Here is an 18,710-nt window from a genome sequence, read left to right as displayed (position 1 = left end):
GAACGAGGTATGAACAGCACGGGTTAAGCGCGGGCTCCTGAACAAATTTACATGTAGGTTACTCTCAAGAGATTTTATACATGAAGACAGACTCTGGCAGACCTAATGGTAAACGACCACAATACACACGTTGCCTTTCCTCCATAGTAAATATCTTCAAGCCAGGCATCTGCACGCCTCGGCATCTTGGGGGGGGCATTGTGTCCGATACACACCACCTCAACGCAACGCCGAAGACGTAACATGCCCAGATGCATCCAATAACTTGTTCACAGCAAATCCGTATACCTATCTAGTGTCGCAACCATCTGCCACGATCACCGGCCACGATCACCGATGACGACCACCGCCACGCCTCTGGATTCATGTCACCCTCGTCACCCTCCAGCTGCACACCCAACTAACATCGTCAGCCAATCAGAGTTGATTGATCATCCGCTAGATCTATCATATTGCAGGGTGCAGCCAACCCAAGACGTCATGATCTAGCAGCTACTACAAAGTATCTAGGTAACCTTAGCGATATCATGTGTCTGGGAAGTTAGATGGACACTCGGTACATATCTAGCACATGTTTTTATCAGAAAAAGGCTCAGGCATGAAGTTCGTGCAGTTTAATAATAACGGTCACACTTAGCTAGGTAGCCCTCATCATTCTGTGTAAATCCTGCTGCTTCCGGTCACGTCGTAAAATTCTACTATCCCAAGCTAATCCGATGTAGCTAATAGTTTGGCTGTTCTCGCCTGGCTGTCCTCGCCTGGCATTTGGCCAGGTTGAGGGGGGAAGAAACCCCCTTTGTTATCAATCTTGAAGATAATTTACCTGCAGCAGTACATGCACTTTCAGGCCTTTTAGGTCGCCGTGCATTACATCAATGTGGCTCAAAACTTAATTGAACTATTCAGAACCCAATTCACATTTTTTTTCCCGAAGGCGCAAAACTGCAAGATCTACCTATCTGGGAGGTCGGCTGCATGAATCAGATGGCTGGATAAGGCCAGATCGATTCAATGAACTATCAAAACATTATTGTTATTATTAGGTGGAGATGATGCCCGCAGCTCTAGAGTCTAGATTGATGACTTGCGCTGTTAGCACTAGGATAGGTCATGTATGACTTCTCTCAATATTTTATCAAAACATTCTGAGATCCCCTACACTTCAAACAGTAACAGGAGATACGCGCGCTTCGACAGTACCCACGGATATCTAAGCCATCATGGTTTGGATGGATATACTTCGTAAGAACTAGCCTGCTTGAGGTGCTTGATATTGAAACACCCAAGACACTTATATCCGGCACTACAAGTCGGCAAGTTGCTTGAATTACTGAATTACTGTAACACGGTATGACACAGTAGGGACAAAGGGCAAACTTGCCGGGAGTGGCACTGTAAAATTAATGTAACACTGTCTGTTGGCACTGTATATCAGTGCCACAATGCAAGACCCTCCATTCATCCTTCCTCCAACCGTCATTGAACAAACATCGCGGCACATCATCCAGGGACCAGACAACACTCACCCACCCCCAAATCGACGTCAACTCTACCTTCAACTTCGATCTTGTTTGCTTCAACCTCCAACTCAACGGCCGAGTCTATAGTCGCTGTTCTCTTCGTCGACCGATCCCGAAGAAACCGTCGCTCCCCAGTTCTCTCGCCACGGCAAGCATCATCGCCGGAACTGGGTCGGGCCACCTTCACTTCACATCGTCCCCTTGTGCCTAGGCCCGACCCCTTACCTTGCACAACTAGCCGCTCGACATTTTAATCAAGCTCACGCGACTCTTGATTTCCCTTGGTCGCGTCTATCCCTTCTCTGGTTGATTCGCGCGCTTGTTGCCATCACATTTTGGTCATCCCTTCATCTATGGTCTCGATACCTACGCTGTAGCCCCGAGGGCATTCCTCGCGAAAGCCTATATCAAAGATACCCCCTTCTTTTGCTCTGGAACTTTGGCGAAGAAATCCTACATAACTCATTCATAATGGATGATCATATTCCAAGACATAGGGGACCCGGCGACACGCTCCATCCTCAGTCCCATCACGTCACACGAGCAGACATCAGGAGCAATATGATAGCCTCTGGCGATCCTTGGTCTGACGACGCCCCTGTGGATATCGATACCTGTCGAATCTGCAGGGGGGAAGGCACCGACGACGAACCGCTCTTCTTTCCTTGCAAGTGTAGTGGGAGTATAAAATATGTCCACCAAGACTGCTTGATGGAGTGGTTGTCTCATTCCCAGAAGAAGCACTGCGAGCTTTGCAAGACTCCTTTTAGGTTCACCAAACTTTACTCGCCCGATATGCCTAAGCACTTGCCTTTCCACATATTCATTCACCACATGACGAGGTACTTGCTTCGGAACTTCCTTGTATGGCTCAGAGCGGCCTTAGTAACCAGCGTTTGGCTTGGTGGGCTGCCATATTTGATGCGATCGATATGGTCATTCTTGTTCTGGATAAGCGATGAGGGCTTGGGTGGCACAGCAGCGCTCCTTGATTCCCGCAATATGGCTTCCGCGCAAGGGGCTAACGCCTTGTCCATAACTGTGGCGGGCACGGGCACGACCATGTGCCCATCGACACCCCTCTTAGCCACGGCCACTACACCTGCCTCTCTAAGCAGTCTTATGCATGAGCTTCCATTATCTGCAATGTTGAAGGCTGCAGGTAGACCTACTAATATTAGCACCACCCATACATGGTTGCGCATGTTGTTCGGCCTACCACCTCAACCTCACGCTCCCGCCCTTGAATTTCCCAACAATGTAAATGTGACGCTACTTCACAGGATGACCAAGACCGTATTATCCGATTCCCGGCGATCTCTTCTGAGTGATGTTGGTTTCTTGAATCGTATAACTGGGAATCCAGCCGTGAATCGAATCATCATACATATACTTGAGGGGCAAATCATCACACTTCTTGCAATCATCTGCTTTATCCTAATTATTCTGGTCCGTGATTACGTCGTCCAGCAACAGCCCGAGATCAACATGCGTGCTGCTTTTGCAGCTGTTGAGGATGCTGAAAACGATATGGCAGCGGCTGCCCCCCCTCCACAGCCAGCACAGCAGGCACCACAAGCACCAGAAGTACCACGAGCAGCACAAGGCCCACCTCTTCCACACATCGACATCCCTATAAACGATTCGGATTCAGACGAGGACAGCAGAGACGATGGGGAAGATGGCGACCAGAACGATAGTAACCCTCTCGCACACGATGAACATAGGGGTATGCGTCCAACCGAGCCTTTGCCTGAAATCATTCGGCCCAACTTGCGACCTAGGCCTATTGTGGGTATGGGAAGACGTCCCATATTGAATATCCCTGATCAAGTTCAGACAAGCCGCGGTTCTTCACCAGTGTCTCCAAGGAGTCCTAGAGGATTCCTTGACGACGGGCAAGCAGGATTTTTGCGTGAGCCGAGTCCACTCGGAGTGGATAGGGATAGATCTTCAGGACAAAATAGGATTGGTGAATATATGCGAATTTACAAGGCTGCCGACGGGGACGATGACAAAATACGCGAAATAATTCGACGAGAAGGCCTTGACGAAGCTCGATTTGGTCATTTGTTGCGTAACCGCTCAGTATCGCCATCATCTGTGGTGGCTGAGAAGGCGTGTAGTGACAGCTCTAGTTGGACTTGGGCTGGCTCTGATGATGAAATTGAGGTAACAACTGCACCATCTACTGTGAATAAGGGCAAGGGAAAGATCAACGATACTGGTGATGAGAAAGGCCAGGCGCCACTATCTCCTGCCAGCCTCATCCCTTCGAGTTCTCGACCGCGGGCCATATCCGACGGACCACAGCCCCATGAAATAATCAATCCCCTGGCCAATAACAGCTGGTCGTTTTCTAATCTGGCTTCCGACGACACTGCTCACACCCATGATCCTGAATCGGATGCATTCTTGTTTGACTCCACAGCTTCTGAATTCGAGAGTGATTCCGCCATCCGATCAAATACTAAAGCAAGAGAGCCCTCGGTAGCTGGCAATCCTCCTGTTATCTCGTCTTCTCCGAACCAGTCGTCTGATCATTTGCCATCTCGATCTGAGCCGGGTGTGGCAGCAGCCCCAGCGAATCTGACAGAAGAGATGCTTATCAATGCACCGCAACCAACGGCCATCGAAGGTGAAGCCGGCTCTGTCATAGCTGTGCGTGGTCCGGACGCAGATACCCGACCTATTATAGCACCTCCGCAGCAACCTAACACTATTGCTGGCCGTGTCGCAGATTTCATGTGGGGTGATGTTCCACTTGCTGATGCTGCTATGAACCAGGAGGCGGTGGATATCTTTGGTGACAATCAGAATCCCCCATTCATGCACGGTGGCCATGGCGATGGAAATGGCGAGGAGGAACTACCAGAGGGAGATCTGCCGATGCCGGAGATCGCAGAGGCTGCTGTTCCTGCCGGCCTTGACGCAGAGGCTGTTGACGATGCCGAAGATTTCGATGGTATCATGGAGCTAATAGGCATGCGAGGTCCATTAGCTGGTCTCTTCCAGAATGCTGTCTTTTGTGCATTCCTCGTGTCGATCTCGATCTTCTTTGGCATATTTGTCCCTTACAATATCGGGAGGGTAGCTGCCTGGGTACTTGCCAACCCTACTCGTCTCTTGAAGATGCTATTCAGCTCCGCCAAGCTTGTCCAAGACGTTGTGCTCCTCGCAGTTGGCTATACATCTACATTTATTTTCAACATACTCGAGGCCTTCAGACTCATTCTAGGAGCCAGTCATGGTAAACACATCTTACGGACCTTGCGACTAGATGCGAGGCAGATTACCGCCAGTGCCGTCGACCGAATTGCGATTAGTTTCACATCCGAGATGCCCCTGTTGTCCAGTATAGAGATGCATAACTTCTCAGCTGTCAGCCATCAAGCCCTTCTCGACCTCAAAGGCAATTTACGTTATTGTACATTGACTTTGGGAAACGTGCTGGTATATGTGTTTGGAGGCAACTACTTATCGAAATGGTCAGATATTCTGGATCTCTGGACGTTCATTAGCTCTACAATGATTACGTTTCTGAGCCATTTACCTCATACCAGCTTGCATCCTAGCTTATGGATGGTTGACTTCAACTCTCCGGTAGCATCCTCACCGCCCAATGCCGCTCTTGCGTACTGGGGTGCTCAAGATAGAAGTTGGGCGATTCTCCTCGGCTATGCTTCTCTCACCTTCCTAGCTGCACTCTATCTTAGTCGGGGAGCGACGTTCGCGACTGGGCAAGCCGCACAAGAATGGGAGGCCTCCATTATAGACGCACTCAACCAGGCAAGTGGTGTGATGAAGGTCATTCTAATTATTAGTATTGAGATGCTAGTATTCCCTCTCTACTGCGGACTCCTTCTAGATTTCGCCCTCCTACCGCTATTCGAGAATACGACTCTAAAATCGCGTCTGTTGTTCGCCTATAATTACCCATTGACTTCCATGTTCGTGCATTGGTTCATCGGTACCGGTTACATGTTTCACTTCGCGCTCTTTGTCGCCATGTGCCGGAAGATCATGCGGAAAGGAGTCTTATGTGCGTAATTTTGTCCCCAGTGCTATTTCGGTATTTGTATTAACCTGATGATAGACTTCATTCGCGATCCCGATGATCCTGAGTTTCACCCGGTTCGTGATGTTTTAGAACGCAACGTTACTACCCAGCTCCGTAAGATCTTGTTCTCGGCCTTTGTTTACGGAGCCCTAGTCGTGATATGTCTAGGCGGTGTTGTCTGGGGCCTCTCTCTGATATTACCGGCCGTGCTCCCCATTCATTATACTTACAACGAACCTGTACTGGAATTCCCAGTCGATCTGCTTTTCTGTAACTTTCTCATGCCTCTGGCCGTCAAGTTTTTCAAACCTAGTGATGGTTTGCATACTATGTACACCTGGTGGTTCCGCCAGTGTGCTTCCGCATTGCGGCTGACATGGTTCCTATTTGGAGAACGACGCGTTGAGGAAGAAGGACAGCTTATGGAAGGTGAAGGTCCCAATTCCTACAGATTATGGCCATGGCGCAATATGTTCCTTGGGGTCAATGTAGAGAGCCAGGTGGCCCCTAAACGTTGGAGAGATTATTTCAGCGACGGGGATTCGAAGCCAGCCACTAAAATAGAAAAAGAGAAGATGCTTATTATGAACGACCAAAAGAAGCTACTCGTTGATTCTGGTAGGCTTGTTCCCGATGGTCGCTTCGTTCGTTCACCTGCATCGGACCAGGCCAAGATTACCAAAGGACATTCGGTTTTTACAGACGTCTCAGAGCAGGAGATGGGGCAGAATTACGAGACCGATCAGTCAGAGGCCGATCGACCAGGGACAGAGCCTCAGTCAAACAACCAGTTTCAAATAGTCTACATACCACCCTGGTTCCGGACCCGCGTCTCAGTCTTCATCATGTCCATCTGGTTTTTCGCCGCCGTAACTGGCGTGGGCTCTACGATTTTACCCCTTATCCTTGGGCGGCGTATATTCAAAGCCCTCGTGCCTCCGCACATTCGTACAAACGACATATATGCGTTCAGCATAGGCGTCTATGTTCTCAGCTCCGCCAGCTATCTCGTATTCCATCTACACGCTGCTTATGACATGGTTCGAGAATGGACAACATCTGTTGTAAGCTCTATGCTTGACCGTAATGTGTTACGGCGAATGATCCGCTTGGCCTATCGTACGGTGAAACTAGCATACGCATATAGTATGCTTCTCATGGTTTTCCCGATCTTGATCACTGCCTTAGTAGAAATGTATGTCCTCATTCCTCTGCATACTTATATGGGGACGAGCGGTACATTACGTCTTGATACTAGTCAAGATGGGCACACTGTTCGGATTATACAGGCATGGACACTTGGCATCCTGTATCTCAAACTAGGCTCACGGGCTCTCACCCTCTATGGCGGACGACCTTCACATGCCGTCCGCGCCGTCCTACGTAACGGTTGGCTGGAGCCTGATGTCGGCGTGTTGACTCGTGCATTCGTAATCCCCGGTTTTGTGGCCTCCGGGATCATGTTATTGATGCCCCCTCTATTCGCATGGGCCACGCTGAACTGGGCCGTCGATAGCAGCACCAAGGTCTCGTACGAAACGCAAGTCTCCGCATACAGGCTCGCGTATCCACTGACAGCACTGTTCTGGGCCGGCTTGCTCATGCTGCGGAGACTGCTCCGCATCTTCGAGGGCTGGCAGATCCGCATCCGGGATGAGGCGTACCTTATGGGGGAGCGTCTTCACAATTTCACGGGCACGGCTGCTAAGGCTACGGGTTGGAGGGGCAGTACGAGGATGTAAAAATAAAGAAATAAACAAGGAAACGAGAGGAAGACGCTGGAGTTCCGCTATCTATCTATCTATCTATCTATCTATGAAGAGTGTACCGTATATAATTGCATGCACTGCGTTAGACTTGGCTGTCATTAGATTAGTGAAGCTAGGTGGTTTTTATGATGAAATGACAATTACATGAACAGGTCTTAAAAGGTTTCTTTTGCTGCTCGAAATGACATGTATTTATCTTTTCCCTTCTTCATTTCATAAGGTCTGACTCGAATAGGCCATATTGACCATGACAGCGATAATAGATTATGCTGATTAGCGTCAACCGAAACCTCTTATGAACTGATTTATCCCACCAGCGAGGAACCATTGCGCGTGTACCTACCTCCAAAGGGGCCTGCGGTGATATATCAAAGTACTTGTTGTGAGGGCAGTTACAGTCTTATAGACAGTAAGTAGCATAGAAGGCACAGATGGGGAAAAGCATGGATGGATATCTAGGTACCTAACTAGTAGGTAAGTACCTTTGAAGCTTTGCTTGGCTGTCTAGTGAGTATATTTTTGATATGTTTGTTTGCCTAGGTGGGTATTTACTGCGGACAGGTAGCTTGACACTTGCAAGGTACAAGACTGGAGGGTGTGGCAATGTACGAGGAGAGGGAGCCACGCCTAAGACCAGATGTCACTAGAATTTGAGAATGACGCTATTCAGGATAGAATGTTATGCTTGTCATGTTCTATATGATTTATTTGACTTAGAGTTGAAATTTTGCTTGCTGTCTGGTTGCGGTTATTACTCAGTTTCGCTGGGTGGTGACATGCTGCTATTCTTGGGGCAGATTCAATTTCCGAATTGACTTTGGCTTAATGATTGTCGAGATTTTTCAGTTTATTTCAATTATTTACTGGACAAGGCGGAGAAGCGGTAAGCTTTTGTTGTTCTTGTTGCGATGTGATAGATTCAAGAAGTTGCTTGAGGTACTACTAGGCTCACATTCATTCATATACCTAGGTCGAGAAGGCTCTCCTCTTTATTGATGATATACATACGCTGAATATGATGTTCATGTATTGTTCTATTAATTTTGCCACTCGGTAAAAGTACTTAGATATGCTAGGTACTTCAGGCGAACTGTACAAACACAACCTCAGAGCCACATTGCCCAAGCAACAGAGCACATTTGATTGCCTAGGCTCTTTCTTTCATTACAGCAGAAATCCAACCCTTTCCCGGCCATACAACTTTACTTTGAAGACAGTGGATTTTCTAGTCGCCGTTCTTTGGAACTCGACACTACACCAACCATGACACAGGCGTCTGAAACTAACCATGGCCTCTTGGCCAACCTGATAGCCCGGGTCATTCTGGCCTTCGTGGGAATGTTGCTCTGCTGGGTACCTGTCCGCTTACTCGTGCGTAACGGCGAGTTCGCAGCGGTAGTGCTGATCATCGATGTGACGATAATGAACACATTCACCATACTCAACGCGCTGATCTGGCACGATGACAATTGGACCACATGGTGGGATGGCACAGGCCTATGCGACGTCGAAGTGTACCTATCAGGACCACTTCAGACAATCTACGCTGCTTCAATCTTCACCGTCATGTATCACCTTGCTCAACAAGTCAAGGTCACTGGAGCTAGACGGGATCGAAGTCTGAGGACTCGGCGTAATCTCATTCAAGCCGCTATCATCTTCCCCATTCCGGCTATCCAGCTTGCATTCACTTATTTCGACTTGGCGCAGCGGTATATCATCGGGACCCTCATAGGCTGCTCTGCTGTCTACGATACTAGCTGGCCGAAGACTTTGGTCTATGACGTTCCCCCAGCAGTATTTGCAGTCCTGTCTGTTCCCTATGCCAGTAAGTGTCCCTAGTTCGGATGGTTGATCTTATCTATAGCTCATGCTGATAATACCATCGTTCAGTACTCCTCTGGAAACGATATCATGTAATCACAAAGCAGACAAAGGGGATCCTCAAGTCCAACAGCCAGGCCTCGATACGCGCCAGTCGCACGCGTCTACGACTCTATAACATGTCACTGTCGATACTCGTGATCTATCTTCCGGTGATGATTTATTTTCTAGTCTGTAATGTTCAAGACACGCTCTCGTCCGACCACAGCTATGACTTCAACAGAATGCGCTGGTCAGCCACGCCATATCCCTGGGACACAATCCTCTTCGTTCCGTCGTGGATAATTCCATCATTTGTCATGAACCAACCTTGGATTCCCATCGCGACGGCTGCTGCTATAGTAGCGTTCTTCGGCATGACCATAGAGGCTCGAAAGGTTTACCGTCAATATGCAGAATATGCCGGGCTGGGACTATGCGTTCGAAGATTCAGGCCACGAAGTGGTCAAGGTCATAACTCAGTTGACGAAAGTGGAGGATCGAGAGAGAGTAGAAAGACGCTTCTGCCGAATTGTGTGCAGGACTGCACTGGAGATCAGTAAGCCGCCATCGCATAGTCATCGTAGTAACCAAAATCTCCGATGTCATGACTAACAACTTGCTCACTTCACCAGACGTGGACAGAGCTCGATCATACCTACGATTGAGCACCCCGATAATGCTCGAATTCCAAAGCTCCCGGCTTCCTCGAACCTGTTAGGTCAGCTTCCTATCACCACGCTCAAAACGCCGCCAATTATACCACCACGCTTCTCATCGCTACGCCCAAGCTTCACCTTCCGAACACCAACTCTGCAATCGATTCGGCGAACCATCAGGTTCGCCTCAGCGCTGAGCGCATATAGAAGCCATGGTACAAGCAGCGCCAGCAATGCCACAACAGGCAACTTGACTGAGTCTGACCACACCAATTCCATCCCCATGCTACCCCTTCCCAGTGTGCGAGCCGTTCGTGCCTCCTTCCTAGTAACAAGCCCATCAATGGATTTCTGGGCCGAATCAGCCGCTAGGATTCCACGTCCCGTGAGCAGATTCGAGATGAGAACTCCTACCAGTGCGCATCAGCGCTCCGCGTCAGGTAGATACAGTGATGAGTGGCAGATAAATAGCAGTGGCCGTGGAGCTCAGAGAGATAGTTTCCCGCGCGAGGTCACATTGACAAGTATTTATACGACGACAAGTGGTACTCATACAAACATGAGTCACTCCTCATCTGGGCCCGATGGCGTTGGTATCGCGAGTTAGTTCATGTTGCCGTACGGCTGGAGAATTATGATGTCCATGTTAGGGAAGAAACACACGTAGCAAGCTACGATCTATGTAGCTAAGTTTGATGTCGAGCGTATCACGCTGGACAGTTATAGTAATTTACAATCCGGGTGATAACTTTCTACAAGTCTCCTTGATCCACGCAGAGTGTACTATCCCCGGTAGGCGAAATTGACCCCTACTTATTAGAGTGTAACACACTAGGACGATAAGTTGTCTTGGCTGCTAGTTTAAGCTCTGCGGACCAAGACTTGGGAGGTACAAGTTTCAGCTGTGAAATAGTATGTCTTTTCTATCGCCGAGGGCATCCGGAGTCAACGACAAGGTGCATTATACAGTCTACCGCCGCTGCATTTCGGAGCCATGAGAGGCAGCAACATCGAGGCTTGCCTACAAAAAGGTGGCATTTCCCGCCCGGTTTCTTCTTCATTCATTCTTCATCGTGCTGTTTTACTTCTGTAAATACAACCGAAACTTTTTATCTATCTTATCCTGCCCAGAGCAAAGAAGGAACTATCAACCATGACGCAACCATTGAACCTCACCAAACCTCATCGCCCAATCAATGTGGGTGTTATCCTCAGTACGTATTCGTCCTCTTCCTGACCTCCCTAAATTCCCCTTAAACAGGGACACCCAGCTAACTCACAGCTACAGTGCAAGGGTTAGTACATCAGGCACTCTCTCGCTCCCTATCTTTCGAAAGATCTCGGATCCGTATCTCATATCATAGAAGACTAATCCCCTGACTAGAGTAACCGAGGTGGCAGACGTCGTCCCAGTCGAAATGCTGCACGGTGTCTCCCGCCACTTTGTTACTTCGTTTCTGGATGATATGGGACCTCCGGGATACAAGGACGGCGCGATCGACTTCAACTTCCTGTGGGTCACAGAGAAAGGAGAAACAACCCCCGCCAATCTAACCTCGGCTCTTCGGGTTCTCCCAACGGTATGTTGTCTAGAACCTAATAAACTTCATGAGGGATAGAGCTATGCAGATATCTCGGACCAGCAACCCCTGATAACTGACCGGCAACAGCATTCCTTCGAGACATCCCCAACCCTCGATATCATCATCATCGGCGCACATACGTACGGGTACACGCCAAACGAGGCCGAGCTCGCCTTCGTGCGCAAGAGCTGGGAGACCTGCGCCGCCTTCATCACCATCTGCGGCGGCGTGGACGTGCCGCGAATGGCCGGTATCCTGAAGGGCAAGACCGTGACTGGCCCGCGGCCCTTCCTCGAGCCGTGGCGCCAGCAGTCGCCGGAGACGAACTGGGTCGACAAGCGCTGGGTGCAAGACGGCAAGCTGTGGACTAGCGGCGCTTTGTTCAATGGCTTGGATCTCATGCACAATTTTATCAAGCAGACGTGGCCGTCTAACGTCCTTGCTGATTACATCGCTAAACTCGGCCATTGGCCCGACCGTGATGTCGACTATAAAGATGTCGATTGGGATTTTTGAGGCGCTGGAGAGAGGATGATAAGGATTGTTTGCTGGTTACGTAGGTACCTAGGCAGTAGGTTTAGGGGTGACATTTTATGTGGCAAATATGTACTGAAATGAGGAGTCGACCTCTCAGTCGCGACCCTCGCAAACTAACTGTACTGATATCCCATATCACACAGAGTGCTGTTATAAAGCTCGGTTGCCCTTGAATGAGAATTTAGCTATGCTCCTATCTCCTTTTGTGTACAACATCTTCCTTGATTCCACTTTGCAAAGTGCACGCACCAATCTGACCTATCTAGGTTCACAATTGATCCCAGTCCCATGACAACGGCCTAGGCATACCACTGTAATGCCTGGGCCACGGCAGTGATCAGTAGTAATGACACACATCAAGTAGTGCCAATCATATAGACCTATGCGGATGAGTCTCGTTCGTAGCGAGATTGTCGAGGCAGATAGATAGAATGAGCGTACCTAGCGTACCTAGTTCTTATCTACATAGACTTAATGTCCATGGAACATATAGCCCCTTGAATCTCGACTTCGATGGCCTCTAACGACTTTAGGAACTCTCGGTTGATTAGAAAAGAGTGGACCACGCGCAAGTGGTCGTACTTCATAGGAAACAACGAAAGCTTGCATTCGTCGTACTGTCATAGATTAAGTCTTAGCGTGCGTATGCCATTCGAGTCCGTTAGGTGGATTTTGACCCATTCTAGAACCTCGAAGGTCCGAACGCGATGGGCATGGCTCTCAAGCTGGATTTCAACGCATTTTATACCGGTTAAAATTTTGCTCTCATAGCCGTCTTGCAATCTACGCCTTGTTAAACTAGAGCAGTAATTTCGTTACTAACTAAGTTCGTACCAGTCCAATGCTTGAATACAAATGCTGTCTACACTTCCATCAAATGGTACTGAATCTAGCATAGGCTTTCCATCCTGTCGAATAGCTTGCGCTCGTGTAGCACGACAAATTTTGAACGCAATGATATCTGCCCATAGACGAGGTTTGAGTAAGTGGATACGTGGGTTTTCTATATTACTACCAATAGCACGTTGTAGTTTGTACGGCTCGTTTAGATATATCTAATATTACTGAGGAATATTTCGGTAGGCATAGATACGGGTTGGAGTTCGATCTTGTCTTCGGAAGGAGACACAGCTGTAGGAGTGTCGACACGATCCCGATTAGCCAAACATGTCCGACTGAATAGGAGTCAGTGAAACAGTAGATCACGGATATCATGTATTTTATCGTCATTCTCAACGTCGAAGTGGTCCAAGTCTATTGTTAACGTTCTCGGAGTTGGAGAACTCGCCATTTTCAGAGTTGGAGTGGCAAGCACAGCTTGTTGAACAAAGACGTATGTCAGATAGTCGGTGCCTCTTCAATCTACCAGAGGGACTTCTGTCCAATTTCCGAGCGGTGAACACGGTGGCCATTGCAAATCCATATCAACCGAACAAGAGGGTCTATAGTTGAATGATACCAACTATGCCTACTTATGTCTGGATCGCACATGTAGTTCTCTGCCTCAAGACATTTGTTTGCAGTCAAGGGATAAGAGAGTTGGAAAGCCATAGTAGAGCTCCCACGTTCCATAATTACCTAATGGGCCCGTATAGTAAGACATAGTTTTAAGACCAAAAGACACAGAAGAGCGATGAGATTAAGACAATTTTCGTCACGCATGCCTAAGCAAATATGTCACAAGGCAGCCACGTGCTTCTATATGTACGATGTGTAAGCGAATTCTCACCGCCAGTGGCCTTACAAAGCCTCCAGGTTACCCGAAGGGTAATACACGAGTAATCTATATCATCAAACACGCAGCACCCGATAATGGGAGTGCTTTTTCGCCCGACGAATATCGCTGTGTATCCCGTGATCTCCCATCCCCAATAATTTACGCCGGTCAAGCAGCACGAGAAACAAGTCATGTACTCAAGAAGTGTCTTTCACGGCCTGTCTTGCTCCCCATCTCTTATACCAAACCAACTCATCCAATACTTGGTGAATTCCTCCTTGGCTGGCTCGCTGCCCGGGTCTTCGAGGAAATGCGTGTCCCACTGATAGATCAGGTCGTTGAATGCTTTCTCCAGGCCTTCCCTGAACGTGATGATTTCGAGGTTGTTGAATTTGCCTCGGGCCATATTTATCACTAAGTCTCTAGGTAAATGAAAGTTCAAAAACATAAAGGAGCAAAAGGGGGGGAGGGGGGCATCTAAGAAATCATAACTCACACATCCAGCTAACAAGATGTCTTAAAACACTCTTCTTCTCAATCCTTACACCTCTCTCCTCTCCTGGCGGGAAATACAAGCGTCCCTCGCCATTCCTCTTATCCAGGCGTTCCCACAGCCAATCCTTGAAGTCCTCAAAGACGTCGATCCACTTCTTGAGAAAAACCTGCTCATTATGCCTCGGTCCTTCCCACCTGTACATCTGGGTCTGCGCCATCTGGGCCACGTAGATGATATCCACGACGAGCACCAGGTCCTTGTGCTTCCAACCTAGACGGCGCCACAGCCTCCACGTGTCGGACCCGGACAGCGAATCATCTAGGCTGCCGATGGACATTTCGAGCCTGACCTCGAGCTCCCAGCATCTCCGACATAGACTTGGCGTAGACTCCGAGGTTACTAGGACGTACTTCTTCCCCATCTTGCAGACGCCCGTGTTGATGAACTCATCGCAGAGCTTGGATTCCGTGGGAGTGCTCTGAGGGTCGGCGTGCGAGCATACCGAGTACCCTTTGTACCGCTCGTAGCACATAATCGCGTGGAAGTTTGCTACTTGGGGTTCCTGGGAAGTAATGATTGGTGGAGGTTGGTAGAGAGGCAGTGAAGATGAGATGTGTAGGAGCAAGCGTGTGCGTGGCTCACTCTGAAATTTTCTTGTCAAGGGATTCAGTATTGAGAGTAGAGCAATAAGTTTGTGTCTCGAGAACGACCCTTATATTGCCCCGAGCGCCAGGCCATCGGACAATGTCGTTGGCTAGTCCGGTTGCTCGTTATTGAGTCGTTGGGCGCGTGCCGCATCGCTTGGTCGGTGACTGACTGACTGACCGACTGACCGACTTGACACGACTTTGTCAACAAGCAGTCGGACAGAGCCGCTACCTGGACAGCCCCCAACAATGTCGCACAAATGGCCCGGGCAAGAGGCAAGGGGTAACAAGATCCCGGGCCCGAAGTCGCGTTGCCCCGGCATCTTACAACGGTCGCACGGGACGAGGAAGAATCTTCGAGAAATATTGGATTACCCCAGAGGTTTATTCAATTGATTGTGTGCTACTATTGTTGACTGGTAAGACCTTGTGTTGTTGAAGAAACCCGGAACTGCGGTTGAGGGACAATGCTTCGGTTCGGTGCAGGCGGCCGCTGACAGACAAGGCAAGCAGGCCAGATGCACGGCGCCTCGGATTCGGAACGTGTCACACTCGTGTCGCGCAATCAGTCTGACTGCACCCAGCGCAAGGCTGTGTCACACATCGGACACACAAAGATGGAAGCATTCGCCATTGGAGCCGGGCGGGCGTAGAGGGTCTGCCTGCTGGCTATAAGGCATGCATGCGCATTGAACTACGCTGTCAGCCTCGGGAGGGACACAGCGTCCAGCTTTTTCTGTATTTTCTAAGCCTTCTTTTGGCCTTCCTTCTACTTCGTTCTTCTTTAACAAAAGGCAATATAACATTTACTCTTTAGTGTAATCATTTCGCAGAATCCATGCCCTCGCGCAACGTCGCGATCTGCTTCTTGATTTCAACCCATAATACTAGGCTGTCTAGGTCATCCTCGCTGTCACTGCTGCGGACACTATCATTCATATCATCCTCATCGTCAGATACGTTACACACGACCCAGCCATACTTGTTCTCTCGTTTCAGCAATTTCTTACTGAAACTTTTTTGGTTCGTCGATCTTTCAGTTCGTCGGGCAATAGCCAGGAGTGCCGCCACGAAAGCCTCCTGCATATACGCGAAGCTGAATTTACCCGTGATGTCGGCAATAGCCTCGCACAGCTCGTCGGGGAACTCGATGTCCTTGTTGTCGGCCAGCTTTCCCTGCCAGAACTTGCAGTACGCGACGCGCTGCTCCTTGTTCGGGTCCGGGAAGTAATACTTTCTGTCGAATCGCGAAGGGCGTTTCTTGGATGTATTAGCTGTCGTTCTTCAAGCAATTGTAATCTCACAGGCCCTCGAAACGGTTTAAAAAGAAGGGAGACTATAAGGGATTCATGCGAACTTACAGAGATGCCGGGATCTAAGCGGTCGAGGTGGTTCGTCGATCCGACCATGAAAATACCATCGTTCGCCTTGAGACCGTCGACCTCGTTCAGGAAGTAGCTGCGCACCCCATCCGAGACAATGCTGTCCAGGTCCTCGAATACGAGATAGCACGGTGCGTACTGTCTCGCTTTCTTGAAAATATCGCCAAGTGCACGCTCAGGTCCACCATACTAATGACATGGGTGTTAGTGGTCATTCAGTAGCCATGGTATCATGAGTAGGGCGAACGACTCACAGAAAATAAAGACCGCACATACAATGTCGGGACAGGCTGCTTTCGTTCATGCAGCATGTGCATGGTAGCTTTGATGGAGATAGTTTTACCATTACCAGGTGGCCCGTAAAAAATGACGCCGCGCTTCCACGGCACCTTCAAGCGATCGTACGTGTCACGGGATTCGAAGAACGAGCTAGGGTCCTCAATGATGGCCTTTTTTATCTCCTTGTCGAGAATGACCTTGTCCCAGGACGCTCCCAGGACGCTCTGGAACAGCTCGGTGCTCTTTTCCCAATACCCCTGGTCGAATACCCATACCTCTTCATGTAGCTCATTAGCCCAACTCCCCGCAGAAACTAGCAAAGCTTCTGCAGAGGCGCGTTTATCTGTGAGTATATACTGGTTAGTAGAGCCGCCGTAGGGTTCGGCTCCGTCGCGGCCATCAACGACATACAGCGTAAAGTTGTAGTCGCGCCATTGATACTGGAATATGGCGAATTTGAGAGTATCATTCAGCATGCCCTGGTCACCATCGATGCGCCGCAGCGGCGGCACGTACTCAGTCCATGTTAAGGGGGTGAAGATGCCGCCGTTTTCGCCGCCTGGGCCCTTGACGACAACGCTGCAGGTAGCGTTGCCGGCGCGAGCATAGTTGAGGAGACTTAGATTATTGGTGTGCGGGGCGATTACCAGCTCCTGGGTAGGATACTGGCGCGCGAGCGACTCGGCGATAAAAGTATCGGTATTAATGCGCTTGGCCGACGAGTGGGAGAACCAGGCGGCGTTCGTGTTGTCGGGCGGGTTTCTCAACTTCGGCTGGGACGTACGTATACAACGCCCCGGATTGGTAGCGTTGGGATCCTGCAGCCCGTTAGAATAACGGGAGGGACTGATCGAACGCGCGTAAGGGTTCATTGAATACATTTTTAAATATGAATTTTATGTAACTATAAGTATAAATTTAACGCATCAGCTGGGAAGAGAGAGAAAGTTGAGGAAGAAGCATTGATAAAAAGATGAGAAGCGTTGATAATTTAATGACCCGCGTAAACTACCTAAGTAAACTCTTTTGGTTTGAATTTTGGGGACTTAACCTAAATGGCTGCCTAAATCGTATATACAAATGTATATGCATGGTCGATCCTAACCCTTCGGGCCTTCCAAGGTCTTGCATAAGCTGAGCCTCACTTTAATGGATAATACGAATCATCGAATTCTCGAATTCAGTGATGCAGCCCGTAAGGCTTGCGTGTATATACTATATATCATGTACATTTCGTACATTCAATAGGTAGGCAAGCATTCTGTCTTCTGTTCCCGTTCCAGCGGTAATCACGATAAGCATCTGGCGATAGAGGACTGCTGTATATGGATTGAAAGCTCCGACACGCCTGCGCTCAGTAATGATATGCCGCAGTCACCGGATTTAGAAATGAATCCATTTCTCACCAGTTCTATTCATCCGGAACGGGGACTATAGATTATCACGAAGAACCTCTTGGGCACCCGCAAGTTTCGCGACGCGTACTGAGCAAACCAGGTACTCTTTAAGTTTACTTATATATGTTGCTGAAATGTTAACCCGAATGAGAATCACAAGCTGAAGAGGAAGCTTCACGATTGTCCAAATGAGTCTCAACTAGAAACTTGACAATCACCAAACCAACGCAAATAGTGTTAAAGCTTTCATTCAATTTGGCCTATCATGATTCATTTAGAATTCCGGTACGTATCTTAGTCGTCCATTGATGTTCTTCGTCATAACATGTATCCCGTAAGCATGGGACTTTTTAGAATTGTCACATGCTTTAAGAGAAGGTATTTGTCGCCCAACATAAATCATTCCGTGTACGTACATTAGCTCCGTGATCTGTTCTCTATGCTCAACAATTGATAAACATAGCATCAGCTATAAAGCAGAGGAGGCGGGACAAAGTCATGGGAAATGGCGCATTCATTCGGTCGTGAATATCATGACCACACCATGAGCAGCAAGGGGCGAATAGAATGAATTAACGGAGAATTCGGTTACACGGTCAATGTGTCTGTTCGAAGGGATACGTTTCATCTGTATGGATGCAAACTATTTTGATAAGTCCTCCACTGCTCAGCGTTATGTTTTCACCGAGTTATCGCGCATCAGCAAGCAGCTTTGATTGACCCTATGTGTGGTGCCGCCAGGGAGTGATTTTCTCCTCTGTTCGGTGCAGGCAGTCTTGACGGCAGGGATGTAAGCCAAGC

The 18,710-nt window shown here is 48.8% G+C and overlaps 5 protein-coding genes across 5 annotated transcripts; 3 read left to right on the top strand and 2 right to left on the bottom strand.

Moving 5' to 3' along the window:
- The first annotated feature begins 1,748 nt into the window (after positions 1-1,748).
- F5B22DRAFT_11974 (uncharacterized protein) lies at positions 1,749-7,413 on the top strand. The gene is made up of 2 exons (XM_047968881.1): positions 1,749-5,562; positions 5,617-7,413. Exons 1-2 carry the CDS (start codon positions 1,992-1,994, stop codon positions 7,320-7,322), a joined length of 5,277 nt encoding a protein of 1,758 aa, XP_047836341.1. The 5' UTR covers positions 1,749-1,991; the 3' UTR covers positions 7,323-7,413.
- A 935-nt stretch (positions 7,414-8,348) lies between these two features.
- Positions 8,349-10,574, top strand: F5B22DRAFT_653041 (pheromone A receptor-domain-containing protein). Its single transcript, XM_047979679.1, has 3 exons — positions 8,349-9,177; positions 9,243-9,771; positions 9,848-10,574. Exons 1-3 carry the CDS (start codon positions 8,613-8,615, stop codon positions 10,476-10,478), a joined length of 1,725 nt encoding a protein of 574 aa, XP_047836340.1. The 5' UTR covers positions 8,349-8,612; the 3' UTR covers positions 10,479-10,574.
- A 450-nt stretch (positions 10,575-11,024) lies between these two features.
- Positions 11,025-11,970, top strand: F5B22DRAFT_640923 (class I glutamine amidotransferase-like protein; the record flags this gene model as incomplete). Its single annotated transcript, XM_047977910.1, has 4 exons — positions 11,025-11,085; positions 11,160-11,166; positions 11,256-11,451; positions 11,542-11,970. 4 exons carry the CDS (start codon positions 11,025-11,027, stop codon positions 11,968-11,970), a joined length of 693 nt encoding a protein of 230 aa, XP_047836339.1.
- Positions 11,971-13,813: 1,843 nt separating this feature from the next.
- On the bottom strand, positions 13,814-14,847 carry F5B22DRAFT_11817 (uncharacterized protein). The gene is made up of 2 exons (XM_047968862.1): positions 14,205-14,847; positions 13,814-14,122 (listed from the first exon to the last, which is right to left on the bottom strand). The coding sequence occupies exons 1-2, from the start codon at positions 14,734-14,736 to the stop codon at positions 13,920-13,922; spliced, it is 735 nt and encodes a 244-aa protein (XP_047836338.1). The 5' UTR covers positions 14,737-14,847; the 3' UTR covers positions 13,814-13,919.
- Positions 14,848-15,673: 826 nt separating this feature from the next.
- Positions 15,674-17,393, bottom strand: F5B22DRAFT_640921 (ATPase; the record flags this gene model as incomplete). The annotated part of the gene is made up of 3 exons (XM_047977909.1): positions 15,674-16,111; positions 16,213-16,422; positions 16,488-17,393. 3 exons carry the CDS (start codon positions 17,391-17,393, stop codon positions 15,674-15,676), a joined length of 1,554 nt encoding a protein of 517 aa, XP_047836337.1.
- Between the last annotated feature and the right edge of the window lie 1,317 nt (positions 17,394-18,710).

This window comes from Xylaria bambusicola (genome assembly GCF_022495145.1).
Source record: "Xylaria bambusicola strain CBS 139988 unplaced genomic scaffold F5B22scaffold_1, whole genome shotgun sequence".
NCBI lineage: Eukaryota > Fungi > Ascomycota > Sordariomycetes > Xylariales > Xylariaceae > Xylaria > Xylaria bambusicola.
This window is presented reverse-complemented; position numbering and strand designations above follow the sequence as displayed.